The 23188-nt window shown below is 40.2% G+C and overlaps 1 protein-coding gene across 1 annotated transcript in view; it reads left to right on the top strand.

Moving 5' to 3' along the window:
• The first annotated feature begins 231 nt into the window (after positions 1-231).
• Positions 232-23188, top strand: part of ARFGEF2 (ARF guanine nucleotide exchange factor 2) — a 63982-nt gene continuing 41025 nt past the window's right edge. Inside the window, exons 1-8 of the mRNA XM_014578138.4 lie at positions 232-519; positions 11578-11608; positions 17211-17334; positions 18509-18655; positions 19509-19688; positions 20526-20745; positions 21648-21719; positions 22077-22228. Coding sequence (XP_014433624.4) covers positions 381-519; positions 11578-11608; positions 17211-17334; positions 18509-18655; positions 19509-19688; positions 20526-20745; positions 21648-21719; positions 22077-22228 — 1065 coding nt within the window. The 5' untranslated portion in view covers positions 232-380. The remainder of the gene's footprint in view (positions 520-11577; positions 11609-17210; positions 17335-18508; positions 18656-19508; positions 19689-20525; positions 20746-21647; positions 21720-22076; positions 22229-23188) is intronic.

The raw sequence follows: 23188 nt of genomic DNA, 5'->3' as shown, positions 1-23188 counted from the left end.
GCTGAAGCACTGAGGGGGCAGGGGGCCTTCTTCCTCCCTCCTCTGTAGGCCCCTAGTTGTGATCTCATCATCAACCCAGCCCCCGCCTCCACACACCGTGGCCACGCCCCTCTGCCAGGCCACACCCACTCTCCCAACCCCGCCCCCCGCTGCTGTCACTATTGGCAGCTTTGTGGGTCAGAGGTCACGCCGGAAGGCGCGGGGGGAGGGGGAGGAGGGAAGAGTTGGAGGAGTCACGTGACGGCCCCAATATGGCGGCGCCGTGTCCCTGTCTCTATTGCCGCTGCTGAGGGAGTCGCGCCTCTTCCATATCATGGGGCCCCGACGCGGGCGGAGCCTCTGAGCCCCGTTCTCCCTTCCCCCCGCCGGGGCCTTCGGCCATGCAGCCCCCGGCCCGGGAACAGGACACCCGCACCAAGAGCATGTTCGTCTCCCGGGCCCTGGAGAAGATCCTAGCGGAGAAGGAGGCGAAGCGGCCCCCGTACGGCCAGCTGCGGAGAGCCTGTCAGGTGGCGCTGGGTGAGTCCCCCCTCCCTTTCGTGGGTAGCCTCCGCGCCGCAGGGACTAGCTGCGAGGAGCTCGATAGGTAGCGGGGGATGAGTCCAGATCGGCTCAGGCCCCCTGTATTCTCTGGGGGGGCCAGTCCCCTCCCGTGTTGCGGGGACCCAGACAGCTGGCGCCAAGTGAGTCCGGATCAGGGCCACCCAAAAGGTGCCTATTCCCTTTGTGTTTCCCTGCAGGGAGAGCCAGGCAGGTGTGGCTGGGCGAACCCTGCCGGGACTGGGAGTTCACCACTTCCCCCAGCTCGCCCGGCTGCAGGGAGTCATGCAATCAGCGTGCAGCCCGTCTCTGCCAATGGGCAGCAGCATTATCAGCGACTGCGACTGTCATTAGTTTTACTGTTCTGCAGGTTAATCTGCCACGTTGGAGCCTCTTTGGTCTGTGAGCAAACAGCCTGCCTGACACTAGATCTTCCTGGCTCACAGGCACTCTGTTATTTCCTGGACACATTTATTTTTTTGAGCGAGGAGGAAAAAGAGGCCTTTTTTTAAACTCAGGAAAAAAAGAACATGGTCAATTCTGTTGTTAATGTAAAGGCTGTGGATTATTTTTAAACTAGCTAAGGGGCAATACAACTGGAAACCAGGAGGGACTGTTAAAGAACTCTCAACTTTAAGAGCAGCTCAAGCTGATGATTCTTTAGCATCTTTTTTTCTTCAAAGAAAATTTTAGTTAAAAACTACTAGCTTTTCAAGTATGTACATTGTGTCTTAAATACTGGTTTTTACTGAAACACACTAACATGGCCCTCTGAAATTTTCATTGACAGTGCAAAAGTAACTTGCAACTATAACTGCTTCTTTTAATATATCAGCTAAAGTAATGGATTTTGGGGAAAGTTACAGTGCATAGGATAATGAAAACTAGTGTTTGAGCAGAAGGAGTGGTATTAGATGAACCAGTCCAGTTCTTATGTTCAAAGGTTTCAGTAGCTTTCCCACCCCTGTTTAGGTTCCTCACCCCTGCTTTAAATAATGCAAACAACACAAAAATCATGTGTCGGTGCTCCAGCCTCACCCCGTCCTCTGTCAGTAGAGCTGGAGCACAGTTTACTAGCCTGTAGGTTTTTTTGGGGGGTTTTTTTTGAGGGGCTTCTTACGTCTTTGTGGGCTCCGACTGATTTTTTTTTCCTGTAGGTCAGCAGTCCCTGACACTAAAAAAGGTTCCCCACTGGGATAACATCAGCTTGAATTTTTTTAAATCAAATTTCAGGTCCTATACTTACCTTGGAGTACTTGTAAAGCCACAAAAACTGTAAAACAAAGTGTTGCTCTTTGTTCTGGCTTGGTTTTAAGTGCATTTTCCTTAGCACCATATGAAATACATAAAGAGGAAAAGAGGACTTATTCAGAGAAAATAATTAAGCAAACTAGACATAAAATGCTGTTAGGTAGCCTGTGTAAAAAGAAGTACTCCACCCCAGCTCTGCCTTACAGAAATATTGTGGTGTTAATTGATATGACATGACGTTAGCTTGGGAGATGGGATGAGGAATCAGGACTTTTTTTTAAGTTTACAGTTTCTGTTTTGTGAGGATAGTATTATGCATATTGCCTTAGAAATGCCAGACCCAGAAACCCCTGTGAGGATTTGGGCTTCATTGTGCTGGGTGCTGTACAAATTAGGAATGTGTTCGTATACGCAATTAAACAGTTAACTGATGAGTCTGGACTCGTTGGTTAACCTTAATGGTTCCATGCATGGCCTTCCTGCTGCCTCTGTGTCAGGCAGTAGCGTGGGGGGGGGGAAGGACCAAGCAGGAGCCGCTTTTAAGCCAGCTCCCCCACACATTGGCTCCTGGGTAGCTGCGTGCCCCCTCCATTCTGCTGCTTTTGATATAGTCAAAGACAATAGAGCTATTAATAAAATTTCTGTGGGCTATTCAAACCATAAAAAGAGTGATATAAATGAATTTTGAAATAATTTATTGTGGTGTTGCACATAGACTGTCTTTGGGGAAAACTGGAGGTGGTGGCTGGCATAAAGCTGACTTTTTATGTTTTTGGTTGTGTTTCTAAATCTGAGTCAGAGACAAAGTTGGGCATGGGCAGATGATAATATCTTGCCCAGCTATCCCTACTCCTCTAGAACCTTGATTGCTGCAATTAAGTTTGGAGAGCATTGCCAAATATCTCATTAAGCAGCCATCTTGATTACATTTTCTTCTATTTATGCATCCAGGTATTAATATTTCACTTCCTCAATGTTACTTCATATAAGCCAAACTCTTTTGGAGTTATTTGTATTATCTGTAATTAATGAATCTTACATGATATATTTGTTAAACTATTTTATATATTATATGAAATATTCCCACACTCCCCAGTGTAATACAACTGTTGTAGTTTGGAGAATTGAAGTAAGACAGCTAAGGGAGAATAAGGCTGGAGAATTATTTTTTTCATTAATTTCACCTGTTTTCTTAGGTCACTCAAATCTTAAATACCCCTCTAATCATGTTGTCTCTTTGATATTGACCAACACATGTAGTGCTTTTTAAAATTAATGATTTGCCAGCAGAGTCCACCTAGTGAAAGAAAAGCACAGTGACATAAAGTAAACTTTGTGTTGTTAACTAGCATCCTGCAGTTGTCAACTGTCTCTTTTCAAAATTTCTTATTTGAAATTCTTCTTGTTAGACTACTACTCATTTATTAACAGATCTTCATTTGTTTAATTAGACTTGAGTTAATAGCATGCCAGAGTATAAAATAGCAAGTCAGATCATAACACACACATAAATCAGTAACCTCTACTACCTCTACCAGTGGAGAACACGGTGCAACTGATGGATTCTCATTCCATAAATAACTAGAAGAGTGAGGTTGGCTATTCCGTTCTAAATGATTGTTCCGTTTTATTGAATACTTATTATCTTGATATTTAACAGATCAATAAAACTTTCAATGTCCTGTGTAATAAACTTGAATCTTATAGTACCAACTTTGGGAGCTTAATTTTTCTTTCTAACTTCAAAGGTAACTTCGACCTTCAAAATCCCTCTACCATAACTCTTGTCTTAGAGGGGCACATTCAAATCTTTTAAATTGTATTGCAGTTCTTTACATTAATGTGTAGCATTTTGAGATAATTCATATGTGCTTACATTGTTTTAGAAAATAAAATAGTTGATATTCTGCAGGTCCCATAACTGAATTACTCTGATAGTTGTATTCTTTCAACTTAGGAAGATACAATTAACTGAAGTTCCAGAGTTGTACTAGAAAAATATTTAAAGAAACTCTGAAAAGCTGAACTTACTTCTGTTAAGTTTTTAACAGTGGAAACGAGATTCATCTGTGAAATATGAAATCAAAGGTGTATGTAGCATTTGTCAGTTGAAGAGAAAGAGTCCTTTGACACGTGACTTGCCCCTGAATGTTGTAGTGGTACTTGTCCAAAAGAGGTGGAGATATCATTTCTCTGCAACTTCAAGTCTTTTGTCATAAAAAACAACAGTACCAGTTTCCGGCTCTTCCTGCTTACAAATAGATCAAGAACTGGCAGTTTTCTCAGAAGAACTTCTTAATGTCTAATATAAAGTTCATCACTGAAATGAGAAACATACTGTGCAGAGGTTTAAGTTGTATAATAAACAGGTGTTCAGACAGGAAGGAAAGAAAAGGACTTTCAAGTCAAGCTTCTAACTATGTTAGGCCCATCTTTGGGGTCAGAATTGTCCTGCCTGCTGTTATCTGTAACCACTTGTTCCTGTAGTTGATTTTTAGATAAGTTGTATGGCATTAGGCATAGAATAAATTGAGTCTGAATGATTCCTTCATTCAAGAGTTTTGCTTCAGCAGTGCATGTAATAGTAGTTTGTAAACCCCATGAGAAATTAAAGACTCCCATTTCTCCCATTTAAACAGACTCCATTCTCTGGAGAACAGTGAACTCAAGAAAACTGGTGTAAAATCTACATTTATCCAGAATTTCTGGATAAACAGCTGAATAATAAACATTTATAGAGTACTATATGCATATGTGGCACTTTACTAATGTATTAACACATACATTTGCTTAGTGCTTACAGTGGAATATGAACAAGATGAAATACAGGACAGTAATTAGGCAAGAAGGATACAACACTAGCCATACATCTGGTTGCATTAAAGTGCTATGACAATTTTTAAATGACAAAACTATGCAGCCAGCTTTGTAGGGGGTGAAGTCATAGGAAATCTCATGTATTTGCACTTCACTTTTTAAATTGTGTGTTATCTAAATTGACTTAAGTCCTACCTAACTTTGATTGTAGCTTAGCCTGTTTATCCTTAAGCTGCATTGACCTTGACCAGTCATCTGCGTGGTGTGTGATAGAATTTACAGTCTGGCTAGCTAATGCAATAACTACCATGTGGTTAAAATAAAACCCATCCAGTTTAGCCTTTGTCTTCACTAAACATCCTGTGTGTGTAACAGCTGTTATAACCCTAACACGGACAACATGGGTTATTTAAAAAAACCCAAAAAGCACACTTTCTTCCCTTCTCACACTTTTCCTAGCTAAGACAAGTCTAGTCATCTTGAGCAGCACCTGCTGAGAATAGGCCGGGTGTTCCTCTAAGTGGAGGATCTTACATCACCATTAGCAACTGCCTAGAAAGGTTGAGGAAAACATTTCCAGTAACAATTCTGAATATTGAATGTAATGTTGAACTTAATTGCCACAGGACTATCTAAGACTGTCTAAACTTGCACTTGGTCCACAAAACTTTTGTCATTCATTGGAGTTTAAACTCTCCCTACCCTGCCCAATGACCAAGTTTTGCTGCAGCAAGTGAAATGAAAGTGTGAATGCTGCTTTGTTGGCAGGCGTGCTCTGCTGCCAACAAAGTGAAACCACCTTGTTGTAGTGGAAGTATTTTGTTGACAAAAGTGCCCACAAACAGCATTAACATACTCTGATTTTCAGTGATGGAGCTGTGTCAACATAATCTTGTTACTAAAAGGTCCATAGTGTACACATACTCATACACAATCTTAATTACATGTTAGTAACATGCTCCACATTTATATTAAAAAAAAATCAGGCAGGTGTCAGTCAGCTGGCATATCATACACTCTAGCATGGCTTGATCAAACTATGCAGAATTGAAGCTTTAATAGTTTTGAAATAAAGTTTGATTTCCTATAAGTTGCAAAGAAAATCACTCAAGGGCAGACTGAGTCTGCAAATAAAAATAGCTCAGAGGAATGTGAAAATGCACTGTTCATTTAAAATGGTGTAAACTTTGAAGCCTAAGGTAGCTGAAGTGTTTTCATTAAGTGTGTGTCTGCTGATTACATCAGAGATGAAATGAGCGGGTACTCTGGCAAGAGCTGGCTGAGCTGTGGCAAAAGCCAGCAGGGAGCTATTTAAAGAGCTGGTAGGGACCAGGCTACAGTAGACAGTACTTGAAAGAAATGTTAAGTTACTTTCACCACTGGATTACTTAGATTCAGTTGTTTCAGAATTGTAGGCAGATCTTAAATTTCACTTTCTCTGCCTACTCTGACTTATGGACCTGAGCATTTTGAATAAATAAAATATGCCCAGCAAAATGCCAGTATGTTAAGTAAATTATTCCCATCTTCAAAGCACGGTGTATGTGATCAACATTCCACAGTAGTAATATAGGTTCAGGCCACCACAAAGAAAGGGCAAACAGATGGATCATCAACATGTTGTCTTCATTAGTTATGCAATAACAATTTTATTTAAAATTTGCCATTTATTTCAGCTTTCAGCACAACTTGTGGAGTCCTCTTAAGGTAGCTTTGTTTGGTTGCTGTACTGTCAGTATTCCCATCATTGTGGCATCGAGACAGCCAAAGCAACAGCCTTGTCTTTTATGGAACTTGACTACTCCTTGTTGCTGTTGGAGTTAGCTTTTGTGACTTGGTGTTATTTGCCAAAGTAAAAAAGGAAACCACCTTGTTCAGCTTTTATCTTCTGACTTGTATTTTATGAAAGTAGATTGCAGATCACTTGTGTCTGACACTTCAGACCTTTAAAAGATTTTTAAAGCATGAAGAATGGGATTATGTTAAAAAAGAATAGCCTCCTCTTCAACAGATCTTCAGCCTATGTCAGGATTCTCAACCTTTTTCTTTCTGAGTTCCTCCCCCAAATGCTATAAAAATTCCACAGCCTGCCTGTGCCTATAAGAGCCAGGGTTGGCATTATGGGGTAGCAAGCAGGGTGATTGCATTATGGGGTAGCAAGCCCTGTGCCACAGGGAACTTTGTGAATCAAAGTTGCCATGGCCTTTGCTCAGTCCCAGGTGCTGGGGCTTGGAGTCCCAGGTTTCAGCACTGTGCGGTGGGGATTCTGCTTGCTGCCCTGGGCTCAGTGAGTCTAATGCCTGCCTTACTTTGCTGATCCTTTGAAACCGGCTCATCTCTTTCCTCCTCCCTCTCCCCTCCCCCTCCGCCTTAGACTCCTGGTTGAGAACTGCTGCTTTATGAATTTGCGTTCATATAATCTTGCTTTTGTGACCAAAAATAATTTTATTTCTGATAATAGTGCAGATTCAGAAGAGCTTAAGAGGAGAGGGGAAAAACTATTCTAGCTGGTTTGTATGTAGCAGAACTGATTGATTCTGGAACTGGAATTTCACTATTGCTAGTGATGATGCATGTCCCATAAAACATACTGTTTAGTTCTTGGGTTCTAGCCTGCATTTGCAGGGCTAGTAGTTAAAAATCCGTTTTGGTTTTTTTTGTAAACTATTCAGTTATGTCAAAAGAGCTGCTCTCTGCATTCTTTTATCCCTGATTACACAATGCTCAGGAAGTTTGGTTATAATTTTGCTGTTTAAACTCATTTAAAGGTTGTAAATAATTCTTTGAGGGGAATTAACAAGCATGTGGACTAAAGGATCCAGTAGATATAGTGTACTTAGATTTTTAGAAAGCCTTTGACAAGATCTGTGATAGAGATGTAGCTGTGTTAGTCTGGTATAGCTGAAACAAAGGACAGGACTATGCAGCACTTTAAAGACTAACAAGATGGTTTATTAGGTGATGAGCTTTCATGGGCCAGACCTACTTCCTCAGATCAATTTGTGAAAGAAAATTGGCACAACCATATATACCAAAGTGATATAATAAAAAAAAAAAGTGAACACATATAAAATTGACAAATCAGATTTTAGAACAGGGCGGAGGGGGGCGAAGGGGAAAGGTTATATCATTACCTCACAGACACTAACCTTCCCTCCTCAGCCCCCCCCCCCCCATTCTAAAATCTGATTTGTCAATTTTATGTGTTCACTTTTTTTTTTATTGTATGACTTTGGTATAGATATGGTTGTGCCAATTTTCTTCCACAAATTGATCTGAGGAAGTGGGTCTGGCCCACAAAAGCTCATCACCTAATAAACCATCTTGTTAGTCTTTAAAGTGCTGCATAGTCCTGTCCTTTGTTTTGACAAGATCTGGCATGAAAGAAAATAAGCTGTCATTGGGTAAGGCAAGGCCCTTTCATGGATTGCTAACAGGTTAAAAGATAGGGAAAAAAGGGTAGGAATAAATTGTCCGTTTTCAGAATGGAGAAAGGTCTATAAAATCATGATGGGTGTAAAGAAATAGATAAGTGCTAGTTACTCCTCATAATACAAGAACTGGGGGTTACCAAATGATATTAGTAGACAATAGATTTAAAACAAACAAAAAGAAGTATTTCTTCACACATGCAGTCAACTCTTTGCCAGAGGATGTGAAAGCCAAGATTTAGATTTAGATAAATTGGAGGATAGCTCCATCTATGGCTATTAGCCAGAATGGATAGGGATGGTGTTCTTGGCCTTTGTTTACCAGAAGATGAGATTGAGTGAAAGGAATGAATGAATTGATGGTTGGTTATCTGTTCAGCTCATTGGCCGCTGTTGGAAGATAGGAGACTTTGGTAGATGGACCTTTGGTCTGACCCAGTATAACTGCTCTTCTTTTTAGAGGCTTTCATTCTGGACTACCTCTCTTCTGCTCTACTCTCCCAATGTACTGTGGCACAGTTTCTCTCTGAGAAACTGAGAGAAGTAGATTTGTCTTGGGCTATTGCCAGTAGCACCTTGTGAGTTTGCCAACAGAAGAAATTAATACTGCACCCTATGCTCTCACCTTGACATTAGGTAAATCCCTTGAGTGTGGTATGAGAGTCCCAGAATAGTCTTTAAACTTTCATGCTTGTGTTTTGAAGTTAGTATAGCCTGTATTCCACTGAATTTTACATAAGTGGGTATTATTAGGCTGCAGGGTGTCCAAAATTTAACTTTTTGCCCAATAGTGCTTTACAGATAACTAATGAAGCCACATGATATGTTTGTGGTGTACTATTACTATTTTACAAGATGGTGTAACTGTGGTAGAGCAGTTAATGAATGGTTCAAGTTTCTACAGTGAGTCATGTAGCTGCAACTGGAATTTAGTTAATCTTTCTTTTGATCCTAGAATGGCCACTTCCTGATCAGGTACTGAACTTGTTATTGAGCTAAAGGGAGTATCTTAAAGTAAATTCAGCTTGAGTTTAAAGCTTTTGCTTACTCTTCTGCATTATCCTTGAAACAGAATGCTTTGCAATGACTGGTGATGATAGATCTCAAATCATCAGTTCAGAAATTGCTCAAATATATAGACTTGTACATTCAATTACTATTGTTATGCAGGATTTTAATACTAAAATTACATGGCTATTAAACTTACATCAGACTTGTGATAGGAAAACAGCTGATTCATAACCAGTGTAATGTAAGCATTGAAGACTGAGAAGTAAGGCAGTTTTCCTTACTATCTGACATAGGTACTTCCTCTAAGGCCAATACTATTCAGTTGGAAACAGCATTTTTCCTCGGTAATCAAATATCAGTTTGGTATCTGCTTCAGCATTGGAAGGAAGAAGCTCTGATCCATTTACACAAAATTGATTATGTGCAAGATAAACCATTGTAGTGGGGGTAGGAAACTGAGAAACAACTGACTTGAACTGTATTGGAACCCGAAGGCTTATTTACATGGGGAAGTTGTTTCTAGAGTAAGATATGGTGTGACTTTAAAGTACTATAGCTATTGTGAAATAACTGCCTATGTAGATGTCTATTTGACAATAAGAATGCCTTTGTAGACAAAAGTGGAAAGAGGCAGTCTTCTTCTGAAAATAAGAGTTACACAGGGGAGTTATTCAGGAATAGCTATGCTGGTTAAATTCCCCACATAGCCAACATTGCATTATCTTCTGCATATGAGCCAAGAAATGGCTAGTCTAAGTAGTAGGCGATAAGCCTTGTTGTGCAAGAGTGATGGGGAGCGGTTTATATACAAGCATGACTGGTTCAGAGAATGAGTAACCCTGTAATTGTAACAAAAGAAAATGATGAACTTTAAACAGCTGAAAGAAAAACATAGATGCAAAGTTCTGTTGTGACAAAATGGGCATTAGTGAATTTTGGAAATGTCATTGATGACATAAAATTTGTCTCTCTCTCTCCCCCATATCTTGGGCCACTGCCATAGTTTCATCCGTTAGACTACGTAATACTGCTCAGTCTCTGTCCCATCTCTGTCATATCTTTTAGTTTACTAATATGAGTATAGTAGTCTCATTGAAACCAATAGGACTATTCGTGTGAATAAAGTTAGTTGAATCAGCAGAGTATTGTTTAAGTTTTTCTGGCTTTTTACTGCATTAGAAGAAGCCACCATCTGCTTATAACCCACTCTTTCTTTTTAATATTTAAGATCTGATCAGCAATCATCATTTTACTATATTTTAGAAATATGTGCCTGCCTATTTGTGCGTGTTTGTTTGAGAACTCCTCCTAAATGGTAAGAGTTAGGACCACCAAATTTATCATAGCTAAAAGCAAGGTAAGAATTTGGTTGTGCCAGAACAATGGGATGTATCTGGAATGTGATTGTTTGTTTCTCATAAAATGGTAAGGTACTGCTCTGGTAGGAGAGAGTTATACTGTAGAATGACCATGGGGGAGAGTGGGGAGCCAAGGGGCTGGAGTTGGGGACCAGGACAGTTGTAACTTCATTGGGGTATCAGGTAGCAGTGGTGGGGAAAAAGGGACCACTATATATTTCAGAAAGTGTGTTTATCTGTGTCTGTCCCCCAGCTGAGGGACATGCAGCTGTCCCCCAGCTGGGTCTGCTGTCGTATTCATGAACAGGCGCTTCTCATCTGGCTCCAAGCTGTTACCAGGAGAGAAGGCTGGGGTTGTCCTCTTTCCCGAGGGCAGTCTGCATATTGAACCCCCCTCGCTCCCCAAGCCCTAGCCCCACTCTAGAGCAATTTTTTAAATGGAAAGAAATATTTGTGTTAAGAACCTAAGCAATGCAGAATGAATCCTCTAGTAGTGAATATTTTATAGTGTTCTCTGCCCCTGATCAGGTGGGGCCTTCTCTCTGTCCCTCACTCTGGTGCTGCAGCCAAGGGCTGGGAGGAAGGGCTTAGGGTAAGGGTGCTACTTACCTAGTCCAGTGGCAGGCAAGATGGGAAGCCCGAGCCCCAGTTGGTTACTCTCTTATTGGTGTGGCTGCGCCCAGTGGTCACCCTACAGTCGAATTCTCCCTCAGTTCACTGCCCCCCCGTGGCCATTGTGAATATCGTGTCCCTTCTCTCTTCATCCCCACTTTCCATGTTATTGACAGCAGTCCCATTCTGGGGAATTTCTGTTTTCTGGCACAATCAAACCCTGACCTTGCTTTAAGTTGGGATAAGAGGAAGCTGCATACTAAATTTGGTGGCCTTGGCTCTTACCATTTAGGAAGAGTTCTTGAACAAACGGACGCAAACACACTTTTAAAATAAAAATATATAGAAGTTCTGCTAACTGTTAATGTACTCCCAGGTGGCTTTATTTGTTTGGAAGCTTTGTTTAATATACAACAAAATACATAGCAGACACATATATAACTCCTTGTTTGAGATTAGTTTACTTCAGAACCACTAACATGTAAATTCAGGTGTAATCACCATTTCCATTGAGTGTTGTGGTATCTTCATTGTTCTGCCTTTTCTTTTTTTCCTAGATGAAATAAAAGCCGATCTAGAAAAGCAAAGGTAAGTTATTAATACATTTTATAGCAACCTTTCTAGCTGCTATTTGTCAAAGATTGCACAGTAGCAAAAGTGCAAATATCTGAGCATCAGTTCTTGTAAAGTGCAAACAAACTTGTTATTGGAGAGCTTGAATAACTTTGGTTGTGTGTCTGTGGTAAGGAAACGTATGTGGAGAGTACTAGTTATGTAATGCTTGTGGTTGTGGGTAATCCAGCCATAACTGCCAGCACATTTCTTTAGAAATAATTGCCACACTTCTGAAGGATGCTAATTTTTCACTTCCTTTTGTTAACGAGGATGGTCTCTTAATAGTTGACCATTTTTGTTAATAGAAAATCCTAGTCTCTTCTTTTAATGGTACTTTTGTGTTCAACTAATGCTTGTTTTTACTTATTTTGATCAGAAATGCAAGTCTGTGATAACATTTAATTAGCTAGAGGTCAGCCAAATCACTGGATTTCTTTCTGACATTAGCAACTCTGTGAATCAGTGTTATTACATACCTGTTTTATTTGCATCTCTCTTCCTCTTTCTGCTCAATGGGATGGTATACCTAGATTGTGTCGTTATGGTAAAATCCTTACATTCTATGCATTTCCCAGTGTTTTAGGATGGTGATTTGGAGTTGAATGGGGATAACTATTCGTCAGTTTGTTCTAAACTTGATAAACTGCAATTTAATAAAATATTAAAGCAATACGTAAATTGCTAGTAAAAACCTGAGGTGGCTTTTGTGGAAGAAAATCTTTTGTGTGCATCATCTTCAGACCTAAGTGCAAAATTAAAAGAACTTCCCAAAAGATTCTTATATTTCTGGAGTGAAGGGAGAGAGAATTCAGGAGCAGCGGATATTTGAATCTCTGAGACTCATCTTTCCCTAGTCATACCACATTTTATTGTATTTCCTTTAGTAATGAAGTTTTAGTATGAACATCAAAATATAATCGAAGGGCTATAGGTTTTTTCTTTGAATTAAGAGCAGTTTTACCTTTTGAATCTGCATATCACAAACTGAGGGCCTGTCTACATTACCATGAGTTGGATCTAAATGCTGAAACTTCAGCTACATGAATAATGTAGTTGAAGTTCACATACTTAGATCTACTTACTGTAGTGTCTTCACTGCTGTGTGTCCACTGTCAACACTCCTGTCACTTCTTGGTGAAGTAGACTACCAGAGGTGATAAGAGAGCAACTGGTGGTTGATTTACCACGTTTGTACCAGACATGATAAATCAGTTCCCTGCTGGATTTCTGGCACATAGTGAAGACATGCCCTGTAGTGGAAAACTGGAGAGAGTAATTGTCAAGACCTATTTACTGGTTAAATGCTAAGAGATGCTACATTTAATAGAAACACTCTGACAGGAGTACAGGCAGTCCCCGAGTTACGCGGATCCGACTTATGTCGGATCCGCAGTTACAAACGGGGCCCTTCCTCTCCCTGGTCTCCAGCAGACCAGGGAGAGGAAGCAAAGCGGCGGAACACGCGGGCAGCGGACAGGGCTGTCCGCTGCCCACGTGCTCCGCGGCTTGGCTCTGCTTTGCTCCCCCGGCCCCCTGGTCTGCAGACCGGGGGGGGCAAAGCAGAGCCAAGCCGCGGAGCACGTGGTCAGCTGACAGCCATCTGGGCTGTCAGCTGACCGCACGCTCCGCGGCTTGGCTCTGCTTTGCTCTGCTTGCCCCTCCCCCCCCCCCCCCCGGTCTGAAGACCAGGGGGAGGAGGGGGGGCAAAGCAGAGCCAAGCCGCGGAGCAGGGGGACGGGGGGGCAAAGCAGAGCAAAGCCGCGGAGTACGCGGACAGCGCAGACGCGTCTGGGCTGTCCGCTGCCCGCGTGTTCCGCCGCTTTGCTCCCCGTCCCCCTGGTCTGCAGACCAGGGGGACGGGGAGCAAAGCAGAGCAAAGCCACGGAGCCCGAGGGCAGCAGGACAGCCACGGCGCGTCTGGGCTGTCCCGCTGCCCCCGTGCTCCGCGGCTTTGCTCCGGACACCTGTGGTACAGCAGCTGGGGCGCTGCCAGTTGGTCCCATAGCGCCGCTCTGGGCGCTACTGGACCAACTGGGCAGCACCCCAGCTGCTCTGCCCCAGGCGTCCCCAAGTCAGCCGCTGCTGAAACTGACCAGTGGCTGACTACAGGAAGCCTCTGCCCCAGGCTTCCTGTAATCAGCCGCTGATCAGTTTCAGCAGCGGCTGAATCTGGACGCCAGTTCCGACTTACATACAGATTCAACTTAAGAACAAACCTACAGTCCCTATCTTGTACGTAACCCGGGGACTACCTGTAAATAGAAAGGTGGAAAGCATTACTATTTCCCAAATGGATGGATGGATGGCCATTAACATTTATTTACACACTTGATTATGATATATATATATGCTAGTTGAAGATTAGTAGTTACACAGATTTACAACCTTGGTGTCTCTATATCATTTTCTAAAAATGTCACCGGCTTCTCCACTATCTTCCAAGAATAAGAATGTCCATCTCAGTCTCAATATTTTCTGGTTGCAAGTTTGGAAATCCCAGGAATTCATAAAGATCTCTTCAAAAAAATTGCAAACACATGGCTGAACCCTTTTCATCCATTTATCAGTGTTTTCACTTCTCATAATGTTGCTTGTTACTTAAAAATAGTTTCCATTTTCCCAAATAATTTCACATAGTGTCTTCAGAGCTACTGTCATCACCAAGATCCTGTGATTCTCTGATTGGAAGGACTTCAAAGTTTTCTAACCCAGTGCCTTGTACTTATGGCAGGACTAAGTATTATTTCTAAACCATACCTGACAGGTTTGTCTGACCTGCTTTTAAAAAATCTCCAGTGGACATTTCATAACTCATCAGACAACTTATTTAAGTGCTTAAGAACCCTTACAGGAAGTAATCCTAATTCCAACCTAAATTCCTGTTGCTGCAATTTAAGACCATTGCATCTTGTCCTATCCTCAGATTAAGGAGAACAATTTTACTCCCTCCTTGTAACACTTTTATGTGCTTGAAAAACTGTTATCATACCCCTCGTCAGTCTTCTCTTCTCCACACTAAAACTACATTTTTAAAATCTTCCTTTAGAAGTCATGTTTTTTAGACCTTTCATGATTTTTTGTTGCCTGTCTCTGGACTTTTTCTAGTTTGTCCACATCTTTCCTAAAATGTGGTGCCCAGAACTAGACCTAATACTCCAGTTGAGGCCTAATCATCACGGAGTAGAGCAGAAGAATTGCTTCTTGTGTCTTGCTTAAACACTCCTGCTACTATAGCCCAGAATTATGTTTGCTCTGTGCTTTTTGCAACAGTGTTACACGGACTCATATTTAGCTAGTGATCCACTATGATTCCCCACATGTTTCTTCAGTACCCCTCTCTTGGTCAATATGTTCCTTCCTAACTGGAATACTTTGCATCTGTGCTTTGTTGAATTTCGTTTTATTTATCTCCGATCATTTCTCCAGTTCACTCAGATAATGTAGAATTATTATCCCATCCTCCATAGCACTTGCAACCCCTTCCATCTTGGTATCATCCACATGCTTTATACGTGTACTCTCTATGGTGGTGTTTAAATTGTTGATGAAAATACTGAACAGAGCTGGATTCAGAACTGATCTCTGTGGAACCCCACTCATGCCTTTCCTGCATAATTGTGAACCATTGGTAACTACACTCTGGGAATGGTTATCCAACCAGTTTTCTACCCACCTTATAGTAGCTCTGTTTAGGTTGTATTTCCCTACTTTTTGTTTGAGGTTATGTGAGACAGTATCAGAAGCCTTTCTAAAATATATATCACATCTACTGATCTTATTGCTCTGCTCTCCAGCTTGCTACGTTGTGGAAGAAAGCTGTTAGGTTGGTTCGACAGGATTTGTTGTTGACAATTCACCTTAATATTCTAGTTGTTTGCAAACTGATTCCTTGGCTTAATTACTTGCTAGGTTATCTTTCAAGTTCTTAAGTTGAGCTGACTGGTCTGTATTTTCCTGGGTTGCCCTCATTAGGGTTGCCAGCTATCCAGTATTCGCCCAGACAGTCAGGTATTTGTGTCCCCTGTCCAGTTTAAAAAAAAAAAAAAAAAAAAAAAAAAAAACGGAAAATACTGTGCATGTAAAATGCCTGGTATTTTCATCAGCCGGAAGGCCAGCAGGGACATTCTTCTCCTGGCGGGGGGAGTGGGGAGCGTGGCACTTAACTTTGGTCTCCTTTTCATTTTTTCATTTTTTTCTCTCCCCCCCCCCCCCCCCAACAACTTTGGGTCGCCCGTGTGTGGGGCAGTGGGGTTGGTTGTGGGTCGCCCGTGTGTAGGGGATGGGGGTTGGTTGTGTGGTGGTTTGGTTTTTTTTGTTTTTGTTTTTGTTTTGTTCAACCAATTTTTCCCCTGCCATATTCAGGATTTTTTTGTGAAAGTATATGGCAACTCTAGTCCTCATTCCCCCTTCTTTCTATATTGGCATGCTATTTGCCCTTTTCTGGTCTTCTGGAATAGTTGCTAATGTCTGAGAGCTCCTCAGTCAGCTCCTTTATTCATGGATGTAGTTTATCAGGCCTTAGTGACTTGAAAACCTCTAACTTGTTAAAAATTACTTAGACTTTCCCTATTTTAGTCTCTTTGCCTGCCTCATTTTCACTGACATTCATTAAATTAAACGTCCAAATGCTACTAAGCTTTTTGGTGAAAAACAAAGCAAAGTCATTTAGGGCTTCCGTCATGTCCACATTATCTGTTTGTTTTTTCTTCACTCAATTACTGAATTAGCAGGCCTGTTTTTTCTGACTTGTACAAGTATAAGTGAAGAATAATTCCACTGACACTGCAGTGGCTTAAAACAAGGATGTAACATCCCATTTAATTGGTTAGCTGGTCAAACAATGTTTGGCCTGTTAATTGATTAAAGGCGGTTGGCCGGGGGTGGAATGGCCTGGCCTCCCTGTCACAGACAAGAGCTTTGGGCCCTGAGGGACTGCAACAGCCTCCTGTCCATGGTGGCCAGTTAACTGGTAAGCCTCACAGGTTCTGGTTAATTGGCTAACCATATACATCCTAGCTTAAAATAATATTGGTGAAAGGAGAATCAGACTCTGGGTACGTCTAGACTACATGCCTCTGTTGCCAGAGGCATGTAGATTAGACTCCAGACATAGGAAAAATGAAGCGGCGATTTAAATAATCGCTGCTTCATTTAAATTTACACGGCTGCTGCGCTGAGCCAACAAACAGCTGATCAGCTGTTTGTTGGCTCAGCGCGGCAGCTGTGTAAATTTAAACGAAGCGGCGATTATTTAAATCGCTGCTTCATTTTCCTATATCTGGTAGCCTAATCTACATGCCTCTGAAAACAGAGGCATGTAGTCTAGACGTACCCTCTGTATGCTATATGTGCGGAGAGATGTATCAAAATGAATATCTGTAATACAAGGAAATCTGAAGATGGATTTTAAGTAGAAATCTTCAGGTTTAAAAATCCGTTGAGTTTGGTGAGGGTGAAATATGCATCTCTTTTATGTGGTCCTTAGTGCCACTTGCGTTTGCTTTAATTTTGAAGAGGGAGAAAATGTGTTGGTAATTTTCAGAACACATGCAATATTTTTTCCTCCTTGAACTAGGCAAGGCACTGCCTCTCCACCCAAAGCAAACTTCATAGAAGCGGATAAGTATTTCCTTCCGTTTGAGCTGGCCTGCCAATCAAAGTCCCCACGCATTGTCAGTACCTCACTAGACTGCTTGCAGGTAAGAGTTCTGTTTTAAAATGGAATAGAGTAAGATATAGGCAAAATGATCTAAAATCTTCTATTAGGAATAACAACATCAAAGGAATGAATTTAGCCAGAAAATGCACAGTTTACTTCTACTGACATTCTATGCCACTCTGTAATGGAGAAGTTTGTGCTGAATTAACATTTCCTGCAAAAAAATTTTTTTTTTCTTCCTCTCTTCCATCACTTCAGCTGCCTGAGGCAGGCAGCTGGGGTGCAGGGAGTATGATTGTATTTTGGTGGTTTGTCAAAACAACAAATCATTTTGTAAAATTTTGAAATACAGTGTGCAGTGGTTTTTGGTTTTTGTTTTGTTTTTTTGGTACAGAATTTTCCCAGGAATAATTCATATGTAAATCACACAGAATAAGGCTTTACGAAAGTGTCTGAAAAATCTGAAAACTGGTGTTGGTCTAGAAGTGGAATGGTTTCTCCTCAGCTTCCCAAAAGATCCCGTTCAGCTGCCTTGAAGCCTTTTTTGAACTAAATAAACATACATCAGCTTTAGCTTTTCAGATATTTCAACTTTTTACGTAATGTGGTAAAACATTCACTATAAAGATTTGCAGATGGAAACTAGAGTTCTTAATGGGGCCATTGTAGTAAACCAGAAGTCAGTTGGAGTTTTGGGTGCAGGATCAGGGCCATTGATTAGCGTCCATTTTTATCAGCTGTTTCTAATAATTGGGCTTTTTCAGGAATTTCAACTTTTAAGCAGAATTTTTGTGGGTGCGAAAAATTACTCCCAAAATAAAACTTATTCAAGTTTATAGCAGAAAATTTTATTAATACATATTTTGTATTTTGTTGACTATAATATGGACTTTTAAGGCGTCTTTTTAAGATGGCATTTTGTTTCTACCTGCTCATTGCTGGAACAAAGTTGCAGAGGAGAAATTAGGCTGGAAAAAGTTTTGTTTTTTAAAACTTTAGTTGACATATAGACAGTATAAGCATACATATGAGTGCTCCAGTCTGGTTGAGCTCTTTTTTGTGCTATCACCAAGGGTGAGCATTGTTGTCTCATACAAGGCTGTAATTGTGTAGGAGAAACATTTATAAAAATTTTTTCCTGTGCTGCATTTCAGGTTGACTTTTGTAATTAATAATGTGTAATGAATGCTCCAATCTCTATTGTCTCCATGTAGAAACTCATTGCATATGGACATATCACTGGCAACGCTCCAGATAGTGGAGCCCCTGGAAAGCGACTGATTGACCGGATAGTTGAAACCATTTGCAATTGCTTTCAGGGCCCTCAAACAGATGAAGGAGTACAGTTACAAATAATTAAGGTATTTCAGTTCACTTTGTTTTTTAAGATTCATTTTTGGAGTTTGTTTAACGGAAAATTCATACTATCGGGCATGTTACACAGCAGCAATTGAATTCTGAAATCTGAAAGCCTGAATAAGGGCCAAATTCTTCACCTGTTTATAGTTGATGTAGTCTCATTGATTGCAATGAGGTTTTCAAAGAGTGTAAACTGGTGAGGAATGGGGACATTTTCTTTTGATAAAAATGAAAATAAATTATGTGAGACTATAAAATTAGAGGACCCCAGTAGATATTTGTCCACCACACACTATGCTTAGAAGATTAGGCATACTATAGCAGCCTCATTAGTTTAGTTTTGGTCCAGGAACATGAGGATATTGCAGGTAAGAGCAGATGTTTTGCTTAGTGGAGATTTAATAATTTCAAGCCAAACTTTAAATTTTTTCCTCCTTTGACCAAGGGGGTCTGTAATTTGATTGTGAAGATGGAGCAAATCCTTACTTCCTTACAATAAGTTGTCTTTTAGGCAAACATTTGATGTACTTTTAAAAATTGCATGGAGTAGATTGATAACTCCAATCTCTGTACAAATTTCAGTTAGAGCATCATAGAATAGAAGGGACTGTAAGGGTCATCTAGTTTAACCCCATGCCAAGATGCAGGATTTGTTGTGTAAACTTCATCCAGTCTGATTTTGATTGCAAAGAAATAGAAACCTTATAAAGGTAGACTGCAGTAGATGTGTGTATTCCACATCAAAGCTATGACCTATTTATTTACTTGTGTAAATCTTTTTAAAATATGATTGTTCCTACTTATTTATGTTTCAGTTTTACTCTGTGTGTGTGTGTGTGTGTGTTTCTTTTGAAGGCTCTTCTTACTGCTGTGACATCTCCGTATATAGAAATTCATGAAGGAACTATTCTTCAGACTGTTAGAACCTGTTACAACATCTATTTAGCCAGTAAAAATCTTATTAATCAGACTACTGCCAAGGCTACCCTCACTCAGATGCTGAATGTTATTTTCACCCGGATGGAGAATCAAGCTGTATGTCATTATTTCTTTTACTAATCCATCTTCTTTAATGTTAAGCCAGGAAAAATTGTGATTCGATATCTTTTGCTCTGTAGTAAAGAAAACATGGGCCAAATTCTGATTTGATGTGTTACTGATAACAGAATTTGACCCTATAATTTAGGCTTAATAGGTCTGCATAGAGCTCCCTAGGCTTTTTTTGTTCTGGATTTGCCCTCAGAAGAAATTGTATGCTTTTAAATGTCAAGAAAACACAGTTCTATTAATCTTTGCTAATCTAATACCAGACAGGCAAGCATACTGTACAAAATAAAGCAATTCATTACACAAGCAAAGCACAGAGGAGGTTGCATACAAATACAGTTATAATTTTTATTAAACATGATTTGTAAATCAACTCCATAATAGTCAACATTTTGAAAATAAGGAAAAAACAGACCTCAGATTTGAAGTGGGATATGCCTATGAAAAAGCTAATCTGTCAAGTGTAATAAAATATCTTGAATAAAATTTGAGATGAAAAAATCCATGAAGCTTGTAGCTAGAGCAGAAAGATTAGTTTCTAATTGAATCTCATAACATTGAAGCAAGGCTATTCAGTAGGCAGACTGCAGGTCAAATCTGGACTGCCAGATGTATTTGAACATACCCTGACACATTTTTGTAATTATTTTCTTCTCTGGAGTCTGGACTTTGATTAAAAAATAAGACTACGCCGCCGTAAAGTGTGTGAACTTGTATGTATTTTTGCTGTATTTCATTGTATGATGTGTAAGTTGTACATTAAGCTTCTCTTTGCTGTATTATCGGATTTATTTTTAGAGAAACAGTATCACCTTTGTTTTTTAGGTACAAGAGGCCAGAGAATTAGAAAAAACAAATCAGCAAAAATCCCAGTCTCCCCTGATTCAAGCTGTGGCAGGATCTCCAAAGGATAATCTGCTGCGGCACAACCATCAAGAAGGGAAACCCTCAACCCCCGAAAGAACAGATTTAACAAATGGCGAGCCTGAGAGAACAGAAAATGCAGACCAGAAGCTAGAAAGAGATCTGACTCCTTCAGTCTCGGGTAAATGAGATCACATTGCTTCTGCTGACCTACAGTAAAATGAGTTGCTCGGGGGGTAATATTGAGTATATCCCTATAGGTTCTTTTAAACTCCATCTTTTTTTTTAAATGGCTTGTTAAATCCTGAAAATAACACTGCCTTACTTTTGGCAATCAGGTCAGCCTCTCTTCCCTCCTATTCTCTACTTTGGAGCACAAGGTAACATGGCTCTAATTTCTTGGCGTGAAAAAGCAAGATACAATAGTGAAGTTGTTGATGCAAGTCTTATCTAGCTCTGTACCTGCCAAGACACATATTCTAGAATAATGCACTTACAGCATGTGTCTTGCAGGCTTGTCAGTGTAAGTGGATAGATATACTTAGGACTTAAACATTTTCTCTACCAAAGTGTAACCACTTTAAAATGAGTGAAATTAACATCTTAGGCTATTAGATAATATAAAATCTGTGTGTGCAGGGTTGTGCTGAGTTTTGACCTTTGTTTTCAGTTGGGGGGAATGGAGATAGTGAGATAAGGTGTATAGAAAAGACAAAGCTAAAGCTTGTTGAAAAATCCTTGGGGGGCAGGGGAAGAGTACGTGAACATCTACTACAGAGAGTTTCATAATGCCACACGCAAAGGTCCAATTAGAGGTTGCAGAGGAAATCTTAATTCTGGCATTTCCTAATCTTTCAGTGCTTGATTTTCATATTTAATGTTCTTTTACTGTTGGGTTTTTGTTAATTGTGTAAAACAGTACTACTAACAATCTTGTGCTTCGTCAGTATGTGGCTACAGTAAATAGCATTACGTAGGTAGAGTGGTGGGGTGATATACAAAACTCCTTTAAAATAAAACACTAAATTGCAGTATTCTTCTTACTTCCTCACACACACAAAAATTACTGGCCTGTTTAATCAGGAGAAACAACTGATGGAGGCAAGGAAATGGTTACAGACATCTTGGAGGATGTGATCATCTCAGCAGTTAAAGGTAAAACTTTACTTGGAAAGGTTCTTCTCATATGAAACACATATATTTGACCAGCTTTTGCTTTGTGCTTTTAAAAGAATGGAATACCATTTTCCTTAATGTATTTAGAGATCCACAGATCTTGTCTAATTCCTACTGAGACCTGTAGTAGGAATGCTATCAACACCCTCCCACATCACAGTAATCCTTCCTTTGGCTCATACTGAGACAACCTCCCCTGTAGCCAATTAGTGCTGCTCTTGTCCATAAGGCACATGAGTGTCACCTGTGCCCTAAGCATTTGTATAATGACACTGATATTTTAGTAAGTTTATTATTCCAAGTATTTGGGTTTTTTCTCTGGTGTTTTTATTTAAGTGGCTGAAGAAAAGCATGTTGTGGCTGAAGCATTAAGGCCCTCATCTGAATTAGAAGGTGCAGATCTTCCCCCAGCTGGTGGTATTAATGAAAATGTACAAACAAATGGAATTCCTGATGACAGACAGTCTCTCTCTTCCACGGATAATCTGGTAAAAAAAACACTTCTGAATCTTTTGGGGAAGAAAAATCAGAATGTGTTCAAAAAGAGAGTATTTGGTTTTGAAAATTGGGTGTGGGACAATGTTAATTTTTGCTTTCTACCTGAAAGGAAGATTCAGGTTGCATAATGCAGTGTTTCTCAATCTTTTTTTATAAAGTACCCCCTCTTAAAATTGTAAGTACCCCCAGTACCTACAGTTTTCAGACATGCACACCACAACATTTTTCTACTATTGAAACACATTTGTTTTAACAACTTAATCATAGCCGGGCGTCCAATTACATTTTTGGGTGTAAAAAGTACAAAAATAAAGCACTATAAAACTTAAAACAAAAATTCTGTTTTCTCCAAGTTTCAGTTGTTGATGTATCCCCCAGACTTCTCTCAAGTACCCTTAAGAATATTTGTACCACTGGTTGAGAAACACTGGCATAATGCAACTCAACATAGGAACTCTTTCCATTTACATTAATTCTATTGCATAGGAGTTCTGTGGTCTTGAATAGTGATAAAATAGCCTATTTGCGTGAATGCCTGTAGATATTAATTTACTTACTTAATTTAGTTTAGTCTTTTTCAGTACTTGGATCTTTCAGTTTTTCATCTGAAAGTTTGTTCTCTTCTTTTTCATAGGTAACTTGGAAAACCAACCCCTTCAAATTTATGGTGCTTTAGTTTTTTTCCTTACAGTCCTTTCTATTAAATACCATTGCTTATATTACTGGCATCTTCGGATTTGTCTAAATGACTACTTGGTTCGTGTTAGTCCAAGCTGTAAATATACCATATACTACTTTGCCATGCATTGTGGCCATTTAGACCATGCTGCTCTATACTAAAAATTTGCTCCTGTGTTTTGAGCTACTCCCGGGAACTTTCAGTTCACAGCAGAAGAGTTAGCACAGAGGTTTAGTGCATGGCCAGCTAGTCAGAGTAGTTTTACATCCCA

Source organism: Pelodiscus sinensis, chromosome 17 (genome assembly GCF_052426305.1).
Source record: "Pelodiscus sinensis isolate ZL-2025 chromosome 17, ASM5242630v1, whole genome shotgun sequence".
Classification (NCBI taxonomy): Eukaryota; Metazoa; Chordata; order Testudines; family Trionychidae; genus Pelodiscus; species Pelodiscus sinensis.
Note: the sequence above shows the minus strand (reverse complement) of the source record. Positions and strands in the feature narration are given on the sequence as shown.